This window comes from Grammomys surdaster, unplaced genomic scaffold, assembly GCF_004785775.1.
Source record: "Grammomys surdaster isolate TR1022 unplaced genomic scaffold, NIH_TR_1.0 142, whole genome shotgun sequence".
Classification (NCBI taxonomy): domain Eukaryota; kingdom Metazoa; phylum Chordata; class Mammalia; order Rodentia; family Muridae; genus Grammomys; species Grammomys surdaster.
Genome location: NW_021604600.1, coordinates 1826621 through 1847688, shown reverse-complemented (window position 1 = coordinate 1847688; position 21068 = coordinate 1826621). Strand labels below are relative to the sequence as shown.

The 21068-nt window shown below is 45.9% G+C and overlaps 1 protein-coding gene across 1 annotated transcript in view; it reads right to left on the bottom strand.

Annotated features, from left to right (window-relative positions):
* Vwa3a (von Willebrand factor A domain containing 3A) overlaps positions 1 to 20730 on the bottom strand; it is a 56381-nt gene extending 35651 nt beyond the window's left edge. The window contains exons 1-9 of the mRNA XM_028764207.1: positions 20608 to 20730; positions 15700 to 15824; positions 15518 to 15595; positions 13547 to 13601; positions 7404 to 7502; positions 6448 to 6554; positions 2320 to 2445; positions 1540 to 1648; positions 1299 to 1364 (exon numbers count right to left, since the gene is read on the bottom strand). Of these exons, the coding sequence (XP_028620040.1) occupies positions 1299 to 1364; positions 1540 to 1648; positions 2320 to 2445; positions 6448 to 6554; positions 7404 to 7502; positions 13547 to 13601; positions 15518 to 15595; positions 15700 to 15824; positions 20608 to 20730 (888 nt within the window). The remainder of the gene's footprint in view (positions 1 to 1298; positions 1365 to 1539; positions 1649 to 2319; positions 2446 to 6447; positions 6555 to 7403; positions 7503 to 13546; positions 13602 to 15517; positions 15596 to 15699; positions 15825 to 20607) is intronic.
* Positions 20731 to 21068: the final 338 nt, after the last annotated feature.

Below are 21068 nucleotides of genomic sequence, written 5' to 3'. Positions count from 1 at the left end.
TCTCTCTCTCTCTCTCTCTCTCTCTCTCTCTCTCTCTCTCTCTCTCTCTCTCTCTCTCTCTCTCATCTTTCTCTATAGCCCTTATTAAAGCAGGCTGGCCTCAAACTCACAGAGATCCTTCTGCCTCTGCTTCCAAGTGAGTGCTGAGATTAAAGGCATGCATCACCATGTCTGACAGATAAAATTTTTTTCAATCAACTATTTTCAATCATTTCCTCTTTCTAGCCCCTATAATCTGTGACATCTGTAATCAGAGTTGGGACAGTGAAGTAGCAAAATGGGCTGATGCCTGTCCTTGACTTCTCAACATGAAAAGCTAGACTTTGTAACACCTCAATGAAGCTGAAGATCTGGGAGATGACTTGTGAGAGGCAAACACTCCTTCATGTGGTGCCCTGGATGACTGTTGGCAGACATGGCTGCTAACCGATGCTTACATTCCCCTTGTTCTGAGACATGGTCTCCCTGTGTAGCTGGCCTTGAACTTGAGACCTTCTTGATTCCTATAACAGCAAGCCAGTACTAAGAATATGAACCATCACACACCACTAGACTGAATCCTGCATCTGCCAGACAGAGTTGCTGTATGTTAACCTTTACCTCCTCTGACCACACAGTGTAAATGGTGCTTAGCTGTTAACAGGGACAAGGACACCAATGAGTGGCTTGCCATGGATCTGCCCTCCTGTGAGTCTCTTACAAGAGTGGGGGCTTATTTAGGGAAGAAATGTGGAGTCATTGCTTCAGTCTGGGGGCTCTGGTGGGAACTAAAACCAGCTGGCGGGCTGGAGAGATGGCTCAGTGGTTAAGAGCACTGACTGTACTTCCAGAGGTCCTGAGTTCAAATCCCAGCAACCACATGGTAGCTCACAACCATCTGTAATGAGTTCTGATGCCCTCTTCTGGTGTGTCTGAAGACAGCTACAGTGTACTCATATATAATAAATAAATAAATCTTAAAAAAAAAAAAGGAATGTCGAATCTCTTTAAAAAAAAAACAAAAACCAGCTGGCGCTGTGCTTATTCCTAGACAGTGATGGAGGATTCTGAAGCAGAACTACTGTCGAAATGTCTGAAATGTCTCAAGATTCACAAGGGTGTAACCAGCTCATCAGACAAGCTACCCGAGGAGCCTATGACTTCAGCTTAACCCTCTTCTCTTCACACTTTCAGGGTCCTATGATTTTACCTGTGCAAGTCACTGAGCATGAAAGGCAAGGATGATGAAGCGGGGAAAGCAAGCTCATGGCAGAGTCTTGAAGCAGGGAGTGGGTACAGCCGGTCTTCCAAAGGCTTACCTCTGATTCTGGGCTGTAGCAGTGGTAGTAACCCCCAAGGGCATCTGTGAGGTTCTTCAGAACAGCCTGGGGGATGGTGACAGAGTCAGCCATGGTGGCAAGGCCACACCGATGTTTTAACAAACCTTTCCTTGGCTGAGCCTTCAGACCCTCCCACACTTCCCGTTTATCCATGGGAAAAGCGTGCAGGAGAGGTGTGCTCTAGTCCACACTGGGGGGGGGGGGCAATCCAGACACTCACAGAGGGCACATGATCATCACATCTGTAGGTGGTTACATGAATGAATTGGCTCCGTCCCAGGGTGGACTGCTGGATGAAGTCAGACAGAAATTCAGAAGGCTGATCTGGACTGGGGAGTGGATGGAAGAGAAGGCATGGCTATTCCCACTGAAACTGTGCTGTGAACATCCCAGATCAAAATGGTAATTTCCAGGGAACTCCCCCCCCCCCCGTGTGTGTGTGTGTGTGTGTGTGTACACTTACGTGTACATGTCTTCATGTATGTGATTGTACACTCATGTGTGTGTGCATGTGGAGGCCAGTAGTCTATGTCTTCTTGTGTCTTCCAACACCATTCTTTACACTATTTTCTGAGATAGGGTCTCTCACTGAACCTGGATTGGCTAGTCTTGCCATCCAATAAGCACCACCAATTGTTGCTGTCTCTGCCTCCCCAGTGCTAAGATTACAGGCATGCAATGTTTTTTGTTTGTTTTTTTTCCCATGAGTGCAGGGGATCTGAACTTAGGTCCTCAAGCTTGCAGGCACTTTACGGAGCTACCTTCCAAGCCCCTTTACTCACTCTTAGCTGATCACCTGTGTCCCAGGTCACCTGGGTAAGATGCGGGGCTGGGTGGACAGCAGCCCTAGCCAGTCCTGGCTCCCCTGCCCACATGTAGGTGGTCTATTGATGTAAATACTCCTTCAAGTGCGTGTGAAGTGTCATGCTTGGTGGTGGTTTTTTTCCCTCAGACACTGCTTGAGTCATCAGCCACCTGCTTAGTAGGAAAGGAGGCCTACCAGCTTCTCAATATGGTCACCAGAGAGTTCAGCTCCTTGTGAGCAAGGACTTTCTTCAAGGCTTGTAGCAGATTGCTGCTTCCCTCAGGCTGCAGTGTCTTTACCCAGAGCTTGAGTTCCTTGAGGCTGGAAGGAGACACAGCAAACTAACCATAGCCACATGCAGCTTGACCACCCGGTTCTCCAAGGTTCCCTCCAAGAATAGCCTTCGAGGCTCAGTGCTTGGACAGGATGCTCAAACTGTAGATTAGGACATGTTCTAAGAGATATCTGTGGGTGGTTTTGCCATTGTGTGACATCACTGAATGTAACTGTACAAACCCAGATGGCTCAGCCAACCACATACCTGGGCTATGGAGTTTATCTGTGGTACAGCCTATTGCTTCTAGTGTTGTGATGCACGAAATGGCAGGTGGTTGAAGCAACCATGAGGGAAAATAAGGTAATGAAGGAGATGAGGGGAATACAAGATAAGGCTGCAGGGTGTGACACCACAGACTGTTACACAGTAAGCCTTTGTTATACACAGAGAGGGAGTGCTCTAAAACATTAGTCAAAAGCATAGGCGAGGGGCTGTGGATATAGGTTACTTAGGAGAGGTGTTACCCAGCATGCATGAGGCTCTGGGTAACAACATCCCTAGGATCAGGGGAGAAATAACCATGGTTGCAGTAGCTATACCAACTAGGAAGACAGCCATTTGCTGTTATTGTCAAGCATTATACACTGTCCCAGAACTGTTGTACTGTTCGGCTTCTGTGAGGCTGGCTGGAAGCACAGCAGCTCTGACAAGACAGGACATGTTCAGCACTGTTATCTTTGGTTCTTATTTTTATTTTAGGCATATCTAATCTATCATCTCATTCCTCTCTATCCATCCATCCATTCATCCACCCATCCATCCTTCCATCCCTGGTTGGCCTAGAACTCTCTATGTAGACCTGGCTGACCTAAACCTCACAGAGACCTGCCTCCTTCTATCTCTCAATGCTGGGATTAAAAGCCAGCACCACCACATCCAGTTCCATTATAATTTTATAGGACCACATCAGATTTGTTGTTTACCAAAATGTGCTTCCGTGACATGTGACTGAGTCTTTAGGACTTTTACGAGGTGTGAGGCCCGGACAAGTGTTGGCTCATTTAAGTCTAACCATAACTCTTGTGGTGGATATGTTTATTTACATTTTAGAGGCAGGGAGACTCAGGCTTGGAGTTAGAATATGCCTAACTCGGCATGTACCACACACAACTGGTCAGACAACTGGATTTTTTACAAACCCTGGTCCTGGAACCTGAGTTCTTAACAGATCTGCTACTTGAGCACCTGGAGCTGTGTCTTTTCCATAGCTCTTCTGGGAGCCAGATGTTGGCATGACACATGGAGTTGATCTCTGGACTCTATAAAGGCTCTGAGAATAGGAAGGTACTGTGTAGCTGTGTCCATGTGTCTCCAGAGCCACTCACTGGTAAGTGTGGACACAGCTGAACTCAGATGCAACGTTTCTGCTCTTCCTACCTCTCTTTCAGCCTGACAGAAGGAACATCCCTGGCCAGGGCTTGCCTCACATCTGTAAAGCTCTGGATTCAACTCCAGCACAGAAATAAAACCCTAGTTTGCTGTTTTCATTATTGCTGTCAAGTTCCCTTTTGCTCCTATGGTCCTGGGAAGCAGCCCAGAGCCTTGCACATACCCTGAAAATAATTCACCACTGAACCCAAGTCTCCCTTCTGAGCAGAGAGGATGAGTGTCAGGCTGAAGCGCTCTCTGCTGCCAATAATGTGTTCAAAGTGGAATTTAATCTTACTGTTTTTCTTTTGCTGCACTTATTTTTACTGCTACTTCCTAATTATGGCAAGTGATATATACTTCTCAGTTATGGTATTAACTTTCCCTCAATAATAAACAGAATAATTGAGGTGATGAAAAAATCAATAATGAGGCATGTGGTGTGGAACAAATATTAGTACCAAGGCAGAGAAATGACACGGGGACATGAGGGAGACCGAGGCATGACAGAAGCTGGGGAGCTCTTGACTGCAATATCAGAGTGACTTCCAGCTCAAGCTGAAGTGAAGAACAATGAAAAGGCTCTCACTTAAAGTAGCTGCTACACAACAGGTTTCTGGGCCTCATTTTATCTTGACAACAACTCTGAGAATAGCACAGGTATCATTTGCTCTGTTCTGAAAGATAGAGAGAGAGAGAGAGAAAGAGAGGCAGGGAGACAGAGATAGAGAGAAAGAGGCAGAGAGACAGAGAGAGACAGAGAGAAAGAGAGAGAAAGAGAGAGGCAGAGAGATAGAGAGAGATAGAGAAAGAGAGAGGGGGCAGAGAGAGAGAGAGAGAGAGAGAGAGAGAGAGAGAGAGAGAGAGAGAGAGTTGTGGTCGAGGCCAGGGCTGGACTGGAGAGTGAGTTGTGGTCGAGGCCAGGGCTGGACTGTCCTTTTTAAAGCTGGTATTGGACAAACGGGCAACAAAGCTTAGGCTTTAGTTTTTAGTTGCATCTGTTTATTTGGTGGGAGATGGAGCTGGCATGCTACGCTGTGTGTGTGGAGGTCAGGAGTCAGTTCTCTCTGTCTGGTCATGTGAGTGAGACCTGGGGAACTGAACTCAGGTCCTCAGGCTTGTGGGCAAGCGCCTCTATCCTAAGCTTAGTTAGTTAGTTTGTTTCCTGGCTCTGCTCTGAGCTTTGCAATTCCAGCCAGGTATATTCCCTGGCCACATTTCCTCATTTACAAAATGAATATTATAATTCTATTGCAATGGCTATGGATTTTAAATACGTTCATACTTGTAAAGTACTTAGCATGGTATGCCCAACACCAATCAAAGACATTGTCAACATGGAAAACAAATTTGTAATTTCTGGCAGAAACAGACATTCCTATGTACCTTGTTCCAAAATCCCCCAAATTGCACACTAGCTTGTCCAACTAGAGGACATCTGTGCAATGGGATAGTATGTAACCACTGCTGGTGAGTGGAGTCTATATGCAGTGACAGGAAGTACTAGTAAAACTGGAGGAAAAGCCAGAGCACAGACAGGGCAGTGAGCTCCTGCTTCTGCTGTTCACTTGTTATGGTAGCAGGGGTAAGCCAATGCTCTAACACAATGGTAGCAGGGGTGGAGCCAGTGCTCTAACACAAAACCATATGTCCTTTGCCCCCCACCCTATTTACTCTCAATTTCTATTTTGAGACAAGGGTCTAATTAAGTTGCCCAGGCTAGCAACTCTAGCTCAGGCTGACTTTAAATGTGTGATCCTTCTGCCTCAGTATCTTGATCAGCTGGGGATACAGGCATGCACCACCAGGCCCAGCTGTCTTGCTTCTGCCTAAACCAGATGGAACACAGATGTATGTGTGTGTAGCCCATCTGTGGAGACAGAGATAGAGTATCACTGGGTGGTAAGAGTAGAAGTGATGCTATAAAGGAGATTCATTCACTGCTATTTACTCATTCAGATTGTTTGGTTTATTTAAAACATGGCTGTATTATTTCCATAGTAATAAAGCTATCATTTCTGGTGTGCTGCACAGAAGTGATGTTTGGGGTGAGGGATACTGCTCAGTGGTAGAGCATTCGGCCAGCACACTCAAGGTCTGGTTCCATCTCCAGATCGTCAAAAATAAAAAATAGGAAATAAATAAGTAAAATAAAAATCAAGTGAGCTGTCTTGTGGTGGCCTTGTCCTTTATTTTGGAAGAGTTTGTGGAGGTGACCAACTTTCCAACTGTTGCTGACACATTGCTGTGTGTTCTAGCTGTTGTGGTTTGGGGATTTGCATCTTAACATTCAGTGAAATGTTAGAGACAGAACTCAATGGGTAGTGTTTGCCCAGCATGTATAAAGCCATGGTTTTCATCCCTAGAATTTCATAAACCAGGTGTGCACCTGTGACCCCAGCACTCAGAAGCAGGAAGATCAGACATTCAAGGCCATTCTCAATTGCACAACAAGCTTGAGGCCAGCCTGGGGGCTACACTAGACTCTAATACACACACACACACACACACACACACACACACACACACACACACCACTCACACAAATGTAACAGCAAATGTTCCATTGAACCACCTGAACTAGTGGACATCCCAGTGGAGTCCTGGCAGCTACTCACGTGGAAGTGCTGACTTCCACAGGGTCCTGCCAGAGCGGGTTGGCGGTGACACCAAAGGACAGGACATACAGTTTTTCCTTGAGGCTCAGCTGCTCATCAATGAGACTCTGTGGATAAAAGGATAGGAATGGCTCAGAGGGCCAGGGCTCTGTGGAACCTGGCTACACCCTCCAGTATAGGCAGCCCTCATTGTAGAGTGGTTGACCTGGGCTAAACAGACATGTGCTGAACAAGTACAGCTGCCCTCCTTGGAGCCTCTCAAAGCTCTGCTTAAAAGATAAAAAAGTCTTCATAAAAGACAAGCTGTTGCTAACATGGTTGGTGCCCGCCTCAGACAATAAGCATTTCCATGGAGAAACACCGTCCACGTTGCCTCCCAATCTGTGCCAGATGTAGCTAGGGCTGGGGGTGGGGGGATGGGGGTGGGGAGGCTTTGCATAAAGTCTTTTTATCCTGACAGCTGTGTGTGGTGGCCATATTGTCCCCCTTGCTTTACAGAGGTACCAGGGGCACAAAGCCTGGAAGCGGTGGAGGTAGTTGGGATTTGACTTCACTTTTTTATTTTGGAAATGTCAAAGCAACCAGAATAGCATTCCCATCGGAAAAAGGCCAGGAGCCCAAGGCTGTGCTGTACTATGCTGCAGTCAGCCCCACAGACTCCAGCCGGCATCCTGTTTTGAGGGAATCTGGGCTTTTTCAGGGGTTGCGGGAGTCTGGCTGGGAGGTTCTGCTGTGGAAAGAATACTAGAAGTTCACACTGAAAGTGAGAATGAGTCTGTGGTGAGCTTTCACAGAATTTGACACAGATCTTTCCCCACAGGTGCTAATTGAGTGAGAACTGTTTTTGTGAATGGCCCTGTTTTGCATTTGCTGTAAAGAAAGCGAGTTTGTCCTGCATGCTGGGAGTTCTGGTGAAGTGGGAGGCTGGAGAGGTACTCCTTGTGCTAGAAACTTACTGTGAGGTCGTTTTGGAATTCCTCTGTCTGAGGGCCACTGCTGACCTGCGACGAATCTATGAGGAGGCCCACTCTTGATCCCTTGATGAGGCCAAATGCCTAAAACCAAAGAGGAAATGTGCAAACAAGCAGCCCAATCCCCTACTTCTGAGGCAGAGGTGTGAACAGCCCCTCTCATTGCAACAGAAAGAGGCAAGGTGGGAGCACCGTTCTACAAGAGAAAAGCAAGACCTGAGGCCCTGCCCTATGGGGATCCTGGCACTGTCTGCTCTGGGGGGTGGTTTCTCCTGAAGCTACTGACCAGCTTCACGCAACAACACACACTGTTACAGAAAAGTTATGGAAAAGCATGCTTTGGTGGATGTCTAATGCTATCATTAATATAATTAATAATAAATATATATTTAATATAATGACTATAATACTGATCTCTTTCTGTCCCTATTTATGCTTTATCTTCTCAGTGAAAGATATGTGAAGGTCGCCAGTGACCTTCATACTTGTATGAGTTCTTAGTTAAGCTTCTAACAGGGATTACCGTCACCACACCAGTGCTGACAGATCCCACGTGTGCGTTTATCCCACAGTGAGAACATCGGTGGGAACTGGCGCTCTTATTCGCAGGAACTCAGAATCCTTCAGGGGCTGGATTCCTCATTCCCTGTTAAGTCATTGTTCTGACAAGATGAAGCTTTGACATGCCCTGTGATTATTCCTCCAACATTCCTTTCCTGAACTTCCTTAGCAAGTGATTTCTCCTCCAGTTTTTACTCATAAAATGGAACAGAACTAAAAAACAAACAAACAAAATCCAAATGGCTAACTACTTCTTGGGGTGTTTACTACACAAGCCTGAGGACCTACCTGGATTCATAGCCTCAGTTCCCACATAAAAACTGAACAAGAAGATACATGTCCTGTAACCCCAGAGGCTGGGACATCAGAAGCAAGTGGATGCTGGGGTGTGTGTGTGTGGGGGGGGTACTCACTGGACAGTCAATCAAGCCTAAATGGTGAGCTCCAGGGTCAGTGAGAGACCTTGTCTCAAAAACCAAAGTGGAGTGTGATAGAGGAAGATTCTGATGTCAATCACTGGGTTCCTTGCATAGTTACTTGGGTGTATGTGTCTGTACACACACATGCACATGAATATATACCATACATATGTTCCTGAAGAAAGGAACCAGTGGGAAGGGCAGGGTGATAAGGGTCACAGAATATGAGTCTCAGCAAAGTTAAATGATGCACATATGAATAAAATTACCAGAGTGAAACCCATCATTCTGTACAATGGCTATATGATAAAAACAAAACCTTCCCATGCAGAATCTACCAATGTGCTACCTGTGTCTAGAACTGTGTCTAGGGCTATTGCTTTAAGCCAACCTGTGACTCAAGTTACTGGATCTTCTCTGGTCAACTAGGGACTTTGGTCCTACCCCTGGCCTGCCTCCTAGTTCAGTACTCCTGCATATGGCTATATACTCTGTTACCATACAAGCAGGCTAGACTCTTGCCTATCTCACAAAAGACTTAAGTTCTCCTTTCTCTACTGTTTTCTCTGCTTCCAACTAGAGCTCCTTGTCCTTATCCCCATGACTCTGAGTCTCATCTTCCTTGAACTCCAATAGCTGATGGTACAGTTTAGCCATGACAGTCTGTCAGCATATGACATTTAGGCCCTTGTTAGGCAGACACTCTTCTTTGTTTCATATTGTAAGAGACTACTGCAGCATCGAAGGAAACTGCGACATGACTGTCACCTAAGGGTTCATTAGAGATGGAGAGTCCCACCCAGTCATGGTGGATCAGGCCTCCTATAATTCCAATATTTGAGAGGCTTAGGCAGGAAGATTTTTGGGAGCTCAAGGCCAGCCTGGGCTACAGAGTGAGACTCTGTCTTCCTCTAGAGGCAGATTCCTCCTGCCCTAGAGACTGCCCTCAAAAGTGTTCCCCTAAAGGCTCATGTGTTTAAGCTTAGTTCCCAGGTGACAGATTCCGTTACCATGAGAGCCCAGCCCTAATCTATGAAAGATCTACAACGTCAGGTTATTGTTGGGAGGTGGTGGAAAGTTTTGAAGGAGGAGACCTGCTTAAAGGAACATGGGCATTTCCTTGGGGTTTACTTTTTTTTGTCCTGTGCCCCTTCACCTCTCCTTTTCTTTTTTTTCTCTTCCTCTTCCTTTTTCCCTCCCCTCAGCTGACATGACCTTTGCTCTATCACATGTTCCCCACCATGGTGGTCTGCCTCATCACAGCTTAAAAGCAATGGACTTAAAAGATAAGGATGGACCGAGACCTTTGAACCCCAAAACCAAAGTCAATCTTCCATCCTTTATATCCAAGTACTTCTGTCACAGTGATAAAATACTAACACTGATTTTTAAGTTGGTGTGCTGGCTGGCTACAATGTCAATTTGACACAAGCTAGAGTCTTCTGAGGTGAGGGAACATCAACTGAGAAAATGCCTCCATAAGATCTGGGTGTAGGCAAGCCTGTAGGACGTTTTTAAAATAAGTGACTGATGTGAAGGGCCCAGGTCACTGTGAGCACTGCCACCCCTGGGATGTGACCTTGGCTGCTATAAATAAGCAGGCAAGTCATCCATGAGGGACAAGCCAGTAAGCAGCACTCCTTCATGGTCTCTCCATCAACTCCTGCCTCCCAGTTCCTGCCCTGACTTCCTTCCATGATGGACTGGGATGTGGAAGGTTTCGGTCACAGCACTGCACAAGTAATTAATAAAGGCTCCACCATCCACTCTCAACTTGATCTGGGCTCTCTCGCTTTGGCTTGGTAGATGTTTGAGGATGGGTGGTTCTCTGTTGTGAGAAGCTGACTTGAACATTTTAGAGTGTTTAACAGTACCCTTGGATATTTCTAAACTGGATGCCGATAGCGTCTCCAGATCTGCTAGCTGTGACAATCAAGAATGTTCTCAGGTCTTGCCAAATGGCCCCTGTGACAGCAAAGTCACCATTAAATACACATCAGTTGGAAACCACTGTTCCATACTCATTCCATAAGGTATTTATCTATTTATTATAAAGCTGAGGGTTGAAGCCAGGACATTGTGCTTGCAAGGCAAACACTCTACCACTGAGCTAAATCCCCAACCCCTGAACTCCTGAGCCTCACGTTTCTCATCTGAACGCCTTTAGTTTCCTAAGGCTGTCACCAAGCTGATCTTTGGAACTTCAGACTTGTGCCATTGAGCACTGCTCTTCCTCCGCCTGGATGTTTGGTGAGACTCTCTTACTTTTTACATCTCAGACAAGGCCTCCTGGTTTTCCCCAAACCTGTTCCAACCTTAGCTTTTCACTTTTCAGTAAATGGCTTTCAGCACTGGCCTGGGCACCCTGGCTCCATCCTGTCCGAGCCATCCACCAATCCTACCCGCCCAACTATTCCTGAATCTATTTCGTCCCATCTACGTAAGTCTAAATCACTATGGTTCTCACCTGGCCTGTCTTGTGTTTCCTCCTGAGCATTCAACTCGCCAACACAGCAGCCAGGCTGCTCCTTTGAAATGCGTTAACCCCATCAGTGCTGTCTGAAAGCCTTCTCTTTGGCTTTCCCTGATCTGAACCTGACCAGCTTCATACCCATTCTCCACATTGCGTCCTCCATCCTGACACACTGCCCTGCTTGTTGCTTCTGGAGCACGCCACAGGTCTCGGGACCTTTGGACTTGCTGGTTTTCTGCCTGGGACAGTCTCTGCTCACTGGCTCACTATTCATCTGCTCTGGTGTCTCTTCTTCAGAGTCATTCCCCTGGGTGTCCTATGCAGAGTATCCTCCCTCTACCACAAGGAATCAGAAGTTAAAAATCAGAGCTCCTCTCTTCCCTTTAAAACATAAAGGGAGCAGATTGGGAGGGCTGGGGGCTGGGGAGACAGCTCTGCTGTCAAGAGACTCTCTTCCAGAGGCTGCTCTTCCAGAGGACCTGGGTTTCATTTCTAGCAACCACATGGTGGATAATAAAACTGTCTGCAATTCCAGTTTCAGGGAACCTGATGCCCTCTTTTAGTTTCCATGGGTACCAGGGACACATGTGGTAGATAGATATGCTTACAGACAAAACATCCATATACAGAAAATAAATAATAATTTTTTTTAAATCCCGTAAAAAAATAAAGTGTAAAAAGAGGCTGGAGGAAATGGCTCAGTGGCTAAGAGTGCTTTCTGCTCTTACGGAGGACTGGTGTTTAGCTCCCAGCACCCACATCAGGAAGAACAGCTCACAATTACCTATTACCTCTGCACCAGGGGAGCCAATACCCTCTGCTCTCTGAGGGCAGCTACTGTGTGTGTGATTGTGTGTGTGTGTGTGCATGCATGTACACCATCAAAACTATCAAAATTATTTGGTTTGTTTACAGAGACTGGGCCACCAACCAGGGAACATGCAGGGGCTGGACCTAGGCCCTCTACACATTTGTAACAAATACGGAGCTTGGTCTTCACGTGGGACCCCTAACAAGTGAAGGGGGGCATCTTGGTTTCTGTTCCCTGCCCCACTTGCATCCCCTTATCCTAGCTGGACTGTATGGCTGGGCCTCAGTGGTCTAGGTTGTGCCTATTCCTGCTGGGACTAGATGTCCAAGGTGGGGTGGTACCCAAGAGATGGCTTCCCCTTCTCCTCAGAGAAGGGGAGGAAACAGTGGGGAAAGGAATGTAGGGGTGGCACTGGGAGGAGAGGAGGGAGGGGGTATGTGATTGGGATGTAAAGGGAATAAAAATTTATTGGTAAAAAAAATTGTAGGATTTATCCCATAAAGACAACAGGTAAGTGTATTTGAGGGAACCAGAGCCCAGTGATACCAGACAGTCTCCTTTTTAAAGAGGTGTCAGAGAGCAAACATAAAAGTAAAATGTGCATATTCTGAAATTTAGACAACTAAAGTGAAACTATTTGGAATTATGGAACCAAAATAAACACTGTTTCAGACCTGATGCGGCCTGCACAGGGCTAGCTCGTGACCCTGCTTTAGCTCCTCTGCAGATGCAGGTACACGGCTTCCCTCCTGGGGGCAGCACGCCTTTCCACATGTCACCACCTCCTCAGTCCATGAGACCTGGACCCATCACCCCTCTGCAGCCCTCCCTACTGACCCTGCCCTCCAGCCTCTGTGTTTCCCAGGCATGTGCACTAGCCTCAGGCTTAGCCAGTTGGCATGCTTTACCCTTTGAACATGATGACTGCTCTAAAGAAGGCTATCGAGACATAACCCTAGGACTGGGGAGTGTGAGTAGGGACCATGGTGTGAGGTCCCTTTGACTGGAGTGGTCTGGAAGGTAATGTGAACTTTGTGTCGTCAGTGACCTTCTGGGAGGATCATCCCATAAATTAAACTAAGCCAAAAGAACAATTTAATTTTTTTAGATTTCTGAGGCAGAATCTAAATATGTAGCCTAGGGTAGCCCTTGGTCTCTCAATTTTCTTAAAAAAAAAAAAAAAAAAAAAAGAGCTGGACATGGTGGTGCATGCCTTTAGTCCCAGCACTTGGGAGACAAAGGGAGGTGGATCTCTGAGTTCGAGGCTAGCCTGGTCTACAGAGTGAGTTCCAGGACAGCCAGAGCTACACAGAGAAACTCTGTCTTGGAAAAACCAACCAAGCAAACAAACAAACAAAAAATTAAAATAAAAATCACATTGTGTGTGTGAAGGGATAGGGGGAGAAGGGGGAGAAGAAAGAGAGAGAGAGGCAGAGAGAGAGAGAGAGAGAGAGAGAGAGAGAGAGAGAGAGAGAGAGAACACATGAGGAATTGGAAGATAACTTTCCAGAGTTGGTTCTTCTACCATGTAGGCCCTGCGATCACACTTAGATTGTTAGGTGTGGCTAACATTGCCTTTACCTGTGAGCTGTCTCATCAGCCTGAATTCTCAGTGTCCTCGCCTTGCCCAGTGTTGGGATTACAGGTCTGTGTCGCCATGCCTGGCTGGGTTTTTAAAATTTTAAAGTCTTGGGACCTCAGCAACAAGAGCACAGCTCTGTCTGTGGGCTTCGTGTTTGTGGGTTAAGAAGTCTGTGTTTTAGTGGATGCCAACTTGATTTGGTATACCATCATCTGCAGTGGAAAGGGCTCGAACCAAGCAGCCGAGCTGAAGAGGGCGGGAAGAGACACACGTGGCCATTACCTTCTTGCTGTTCTCTGTGAGCCACTGCAGCCTCTGCTGATAGAGTTCAAGAGTGCTGGTGGGACAGCAGAAAGACTCGTCACCATCAGACAGTGTCATCACGGAGCACTGTTACACACAGGGAAGGTTCATCACCGATGTCACTTACACAGAGGAAAGCTTACCAACCGAGCACCATCACTTACACACATAAGAAAGGTGGCAGGATTTTACAAGTTTCAGTTATCTAAATTTTTAGACCTTTCTCTTTTACTTTTGTTTCTTGCTTTTTTTTTTTTTTTTGAGACAGAGTTTCACTGGATAACCCTAACTGGCCTATAACTTGCTATGTAGATCAGGCTGGCCTCAACTTCACAGGGTTCTCCCTTCCTCTACCTCCTTATTGCTGGGTTTTAAAGGTGTGGCCTTTTCTACATCTTTTGAGACAGACTCTCACTCTGTAACTGAGTTTGAATACAGGGCTAAGACACTGAGCCTCACACCGAGACACACTTGTATTTGAGACCTTGCTTTGCCATTTACGACAGATTGTGCGACCTTTGATAGGTGTAGGATTCTGAGCCCAGAGTTTGATCATCTTCTATGTAAAGACAATCACAGCACCCCGTCCAAGTCAATTTGCCAAGTGACTAATTTAGTTAAGCAGATTTGACTATTCCATAAAGATGTTGGATTCGCACCTTTCTTTGGCAGGATGGTGTCTGGTACATTGCCCATGTTCCAGGGAGTGACCCACACTCATACACATAGATATACAACTTCCTGGACTTAGTGATATATCAAAAGGAAGAGAAGGAGGACCTGATGATAACTACGACATGGGGTTGGGAGGCAGTGTTTGGGGGAAGGATCTGGGAGGAAATGAAGGGTAGATGTGACCATATTTAATTGCATACATGTATTAAACATTCAAAGAACAAATAAAAATAAAATGTTGAGTTTACAATTCAAATCAACAGAGCCAAATATTACTGAACTCCATATGTGTGCAGGGTAACATACTGTAATCCAATAACTCAGAAAGCTGAGGCAGAAGAATCTCAGGTTTAAGGCCAGTCTGAGCTGCCCAGACCCCGTCACAAACAAACAAACTTAGAACTAACTAAATATCAAGGAATTATTTAGAACATTCTGACCCTAAGAACTTTCTATAAAATTTATAGTTAAAGCGTTTTGATATATCCCACTAATCAGTCACTGTATGAATGGTAGCTGAGCAATCACCTGTTGGTTAACTGGTTTGACTTTTGGTAATTGGTTGGAGAACAATACAATGTTTTGGATAGTTGTTAAGGATGAAATAAGATCTTGTGGGCAGCCCTTACAGAGTTTCAGGCACATTAATAAATGTTATCACCATCATCATCTTTTGGGAAACCTTAGGCAACAGTAATTACTACACATTACTACAGCTGGGATAGAGTCCTAAAGATCATCCTGTCTACTGATTATTGGAACATGTTTGTGAGTGCGTGCGTGCGTGCATGCATGCGTGCATGCATGCGTGCATGCATGGAATCCAAGTTCAATTCCCAGTACCCGAAAGGCAGCTTACAACCATCTGTAACTCCAGTTCCAGAGGATCTAACACCCTCTTCTGGACTTTGTGGATACCAGGTACATATGTGTGCACTAACATACATACATACAGGCAAGACACTCATACACATAAAAATAATTGGTTTGGGAAATGCCTGATACATATTTGCACCGGCCTGACAAAGCTCTCAGTCATTATCCAGCAAATGAATCTGGGAAGTCTGAGGCATTCACTGGAGGGCACCAAGGCTTTCAAAGGCTGAGAGATACCAGTCTTGTCTAACATTTTCATTTTAGAAAAGGGTAAACGAGAGGTAGGTGAGACAAGCTTCAGGTCCACTGGAATTGCTGGTTGGTACCAGTCATGTGCAGGTTATGAAATGAGAGGAAGGCCTCGAATTCTGGGATTGTTGAGGATGCTGGGAAACTTACTCAGAAAGCCTTGATTTAAAGTGGTGGATGGCCTGGGTGGTGAAATGCACTTTGGGCACAGCATTGTTACGCTCCTCCCTGAAAGAGTAAAGCTTTATTTGGGGTTTCTCAGGCTCAGGGCTGGGTGTACCACCACAGCCTTGGGGAGCTTGGGAGGAAGGGTGGAAGAACTTCAGACTTACAGCTCAATTGTGCCCTGGTTTATCAGGTCACCCAAGGTGAGTTTTTCAAACTTTAAACTGTGTGTTGCAAGCCAATCTTCAGAGTCTTCCAGAGCTGACATCTGGGTCTCACTTTCCTGCAGCTGCTACAAGGCAGAAACCAGAGTCAGATAGGAAACAGTGGGAAGGCAGGGGACACAGGTGAAGATGCTCTTCATTCCCTTCACCAGATAGCCAAGGGTTGTATACTCTTAGAGACCCGATCCCAAGATATTCTAAAAATTCTCCTTGCTAACTGGGCACAGTGGTATACACCAGTAATCCCAGCACTTGGGAGGCTGATCAAAGCCAGTCTCAGCTACAGAGCAAAAGCCCTGTCTTAAAACACCAACACCAGCTAGGTGTTGTAGCATACGCCTTTAGCCCCGGCACTCAGGAGGCAGAGCCATGCTGATCTTCATAAATTCCAGGCCAGCCTGTTCAACAGAGCAAGTTCCAGGACAACCAAAGTTACACAGAGAAACCTTGTCTTGAAAAACCAACCCAAAACAAAACAAAACAAAACAAAAAACCATCCACACCAATACCAACGTCACAACAGCAATAACAAAGCTAATACCCTCACTGAGGATGTTGAACATGAACATGAGGTTGGTTGCCCTGGTGACACCACCCTTATATCAGGCCCCAAATGTGGCTCGCAGATTTAAGGGCAGTTTACTATGTGAGGGATTAGATAGACATACAATGACCAGACGACACAATTGTAGAATCATAACTTCTGCAAAAATTGCCCCAGAATGGTTGGGATTTGATCAATTAGCTTCCCATGTATTTTTTGCCTCTGCTTCTAACACAGGACCATCTGGAGAAAGTCAAGTATGTCTCCCAAACCAGTCACAGAAAATACCACCTTCTGTTGAGTCTCTCTCCACCTGCTGAGAGCTCAGGGTCAGAGGTACTAGGAGGCCCTTTCTTCCATATGAATTGTTCTATTTCCCAGCCTGTTGTTGAATCTACAGCAAACACAAGTCATAGGGGCTGCTCCCTTGTGGTGAGCAGGGATACATTTCTGGTTTGTTCTCAGTGGGATGATCTTGCTTATTTCCAAAACTACATGCTCTAGATCTTTTCAGGTAAGTTCTGTCCCCTAGCATTCCAAGAGACCTCAACAAACACTAACTGGTCAGGGAGAGACCAGGGAATTCTAGCTCCATCTGAGCCTAGAACCAGAGGAGTGAGTGGGTGAGTATTTAGAGGAATAAGTCCTTATTCATCACAGGACTGAGCCATCAAATGTGTGATGATACCTGGTGCTTGGTGACATCTGTAGTGTATGTGTGCAGACCTGGCAGCACCACAAGCACTTAGCACTGCTTTCCAGAGCCAGCCTCAGACAGCCTTGACTTAAGACTGAGCCACCTTTCCCTTGTTGATCTATCTCTTCTTGGGTATTTGAGTCGTTGCTCTGGCTATGATGCAAGTAAAAACATTCTTGTCTTCTGCCTGATAAGAAGGCAGGAAGAAAAGTGGCTGGAAAATGGCAAGGGTGGTTTGAGAGGCTGCCTGGCTGAGAGGCAGTCAGACAAGGCCACTGAGCCAGGCACTGAGGGCTAAGAAGGAGCCAGTCCTACACACAGCAAGGGAGGCCATTCTAGGAGCCATGGAGGTATCCAGAGGCTGGAGTATGGGAGGATGGAAAGGGCAGCTGGAGTGTAGTTGTGGTGGTTTCAGTGAGAATGGCCCCCTGCACTTAGACATTTGAGTATTTGGTCCCCAGTTGGTGAAGGAACAGTTTGGGAAGGATTAGGAGGTGTGGCTTTGTTGGAGGACATGTGTCACTGATGAGCTTTGAGGTTTCACAAATCCACAACATCCTAGCTGACTCTCTCTGTGCCTTGTGGTGTTTGTCATCTCTAGACATAAGCTCTTAGCTACTGCGCCAGCACCACACCTGCCTGCCTGCTGTCATACTCCCTACCATGACCGTCATGAACAAACCCTCTAAAACTGTAAGCAAGCCCACAACTAAATGCTTTCTTTTTAAGTTACCTTGGTCACAGTGCTTTGTAATGAAGACATTAGTAAGTTAGAAGTGGTGTTATAAAAGCACAGACTGCGCACATATAAGTTGCACCAATGTGTAAAGCAGGGTCAGAGCCTCCTGTGTAATGCCTGCTGCTGACTGTGTGCTACAGAAGGGCCTTGAATACAGATGGAGTTGGACCATCTGCTTAATCTCAGGTAAAAGGCTGAGAAGCTGTTGTTCACTGAGGGTTTGGAATCCAACTCAGGTCCCACTGTGAGACACAGACAGACAGACAGACAGACACACACACACACACACACACACACACACACACACACACCATAGCATCTGATGACTATGGAAATGGCCTTGAGCTCATTCTTGACACCCTTGGTGGTTCATCTTTGGACTTGTGTAGATCAGGGTTTCCACTGTAGTTGGCAAGTAGGCTGACTGGGGGCTGAAAGCTGTCTACTGCAGTGGAATGAGTCACTCTGCAGAGGACAGACGACACTGGAGGAAAAGGCTGGAGGAACAGACATGCAGGCGTCTCTGGGCCTTAGCTTTCTTGCAGGCACTGCCCTCTCCTTAACCATGTGAGGGGCAGGGGAAGCTAGGGCACAGATGTGACCTCAAGGGCACAGACGTGACCTTGAGCCCTTCTGCACCTTTGTTTCTCAACAACGCTCTTTTTTTTCTCTCCCATTTGGTTATAAGCAGAGTTGTCACTAAACAAAGGCCGTGAAAACAAAAGGCTGCTGAGGCTGGTGTTGCCCACCTTGCACTCTTTGCCCAGGACCATTTCTGTTAGCAAGTGCTCAGGATGTGTGAACACACACTCCTAATTACTGCAAACACTAACACAGCGCCTAGGCTAAGCCGGGCACTTTCCATATAGCAGTTATGTAATCCCGTGAGATGGACACTTTTCTGACAAGGAAGCTGAGGAACAGAGCAGTTAAGCGATTTGCCCACGATCACACAGCTAATGACGGTGATGGAGCTGGGACTCATTGGAAAAGCTGTAAACCAAGACTACACTGATTATCTGAATGAGCACGAACTACGGTTCTCTGCAGGAGAGGCTTTCTCATTGAATGATTCAATGCTAAGAATACCTGTCCTGCCTTTGAGAGGGAGGCTTGCTGCCAGGCACTATTCTTAACCACCCGCTTCAGGAAACAAGGCTTTGCATCCTGTGGCCACTGGATGGCACTGTCCTCCTCCAGGATACCATGTGCATGACACTGATCACACACCCTTTTCCCATCTTGCACTTGAAATGGTCTGTCATGTTTCAGGCGGTGGCTTTTGCCCCGCAGATAGCTGAAAGTCCGTTCCTACACATGTCACTTGTGGACTGAGGGCCCTCCTGATCTTCTGCAAAAGTGGGCATTAAAAAATTTTAAATTATGTATATATATTTAAATTTATTTATTAAAAGATTTTATACAATATATAAAAATATATATTGTATGTATATAATATTTTATGTATATAATATTTATATATTGTATGGAAAAATATATACACCTTTTTCTAGACAGGGTGTTTTTGTGTAGCCCTGACTGTCCTGGAACTCACTATGTAGACCAGGATGGCCTTGAACTCACAGAGCTCTACCCGCCTCTACCTCTTGAGTGCTGAGATTAAAGGCATGTACTGCTATGCCTAGTCCATACGATACATTTTTTATCATGTTTTTACCCAACTCCTCACACATTACCCCCTCCCCCAACTTTATGCTCTCTTTTTCTTTCCCCTGAAACACTCTATTAGAGAAAACTGATTTTCCTTCTGCTTGTGGGTACCAACTGTGAATAGCTTCTTGGTTGGGGTGGGCCTTGGGTCTGTAAAGTGGACACTTTACATGGACAACACTGCATGCTCAGTGCCAGGCAGTCAGAACCCTCTCACTGCCCTGGGAAGAGAAGCAAGAGGCCTGTCTGTAACTGATAAAGGTAAGTCCACACCTGGAAAGTCGGCTGATCTGAGATGAAATTAGAGGAACAAAGACCCACATCACTGGCAGCTGATGCCACTGAATGACTTCTTCTATCTGTATTTCCTCTTTATTTTTATTTTTTATTTTTAGACAGGGTCTTATGTGTCTCAGGCTAGCCTCACAGTAGCAGAGAGCTGAGGTTGTCCTTGAATCCCTGATCCTCTTGCCTCTAGCTCCAGAACGCTGAGATTATTAGGTCTGTATCTCCATGCCTGGCTTTCTTGTTTCTGTTCAGTTAAATCTGTTCTCCCATAAATGCTTAAACTTGAGAGAAGTAAAAGTGACGTGACTGTTTTTCTGGCTGTTTCACTGATGGTGTTATAAGGCTGGATATACTTTTATATTCTAGTGTGGATTTCCTGGTGGGTGGTGGCCAGCTACCTTCCACTCACAACTTGTAGGGATGACGGCTTCCGTGGTAGAGAGAATTCTGAGTCGTCTATGATGTTAGGTGGAGGGTCACTTGCACATGGAGTGAATCTGAAACCACAGTGTGGTTTTATTTATTTTTTCTTTCTTTTTAAAAGTTAAGCCTTCTGCCCTGGCCCTCCTGTTCCCACAACACTTCCTGAAGTAGAGTTCTGGACCAAGGTTTTAGGGACTCCTATAAGAGAATCTTAGGAAAGGGAGCTTCAGAATCAAACGCTTTGTACTTCAGGCTTTGGTAATGAAACCAGGATCCTCACATGTTCCTAAATAGGCAATGACGTTCCCATGGGCTGAAGAACTGTGTGGCCAAGAGAAACTCATTACTTTCTAAATCCAGGGGGTTGCAGAGGAGTGCTTAATCCCATCCACAATGCTGGGTCCTATTGAAGAAAGAGCTCAGCACATTCCCCATTCCCTGCTATGATCTGTAAGCATCACTGGTGAACTAAAGCAATATGGTTGTTACCAGTAAGTCCTGGGTCTGGTTAACATGTGTAACCAGCAATCCATCCTGTGAGTTTTGGGTGAGGTCATTCATAGTCTTCTGGTTCAGTTGCTTCTGTGGATCTCTGTCAGTGTTTCTGTCCATGCTACAAAACAAAGTGATTTGATCAGTGCCCCGCCCATGTCACCTCTCCACCTGGAGTGTCTCTCTCTTCCCCTCTCGTTCCCCTTCCACATCCCCTTAGGGCTCCTAAAGGGAACCAGAAACCCTTTTTTAGTTCTGTGTGGAAACTGAAAGGATTCCTACAGAGTTTTGGTTGGGAGATTTTTTTTTTCTTACAATTTCCGTAGATCTCAAAAGCCCTACTCTGTGTAAGATGTTGCAATAACCGTTTATCTGCTCTCTCTTTAAGGTTCACCCCTCTCAATTCTCGTGAGCAAATTCTTACTGCTATTTTCATTTGGGAAGCCAGATTTAGCAGG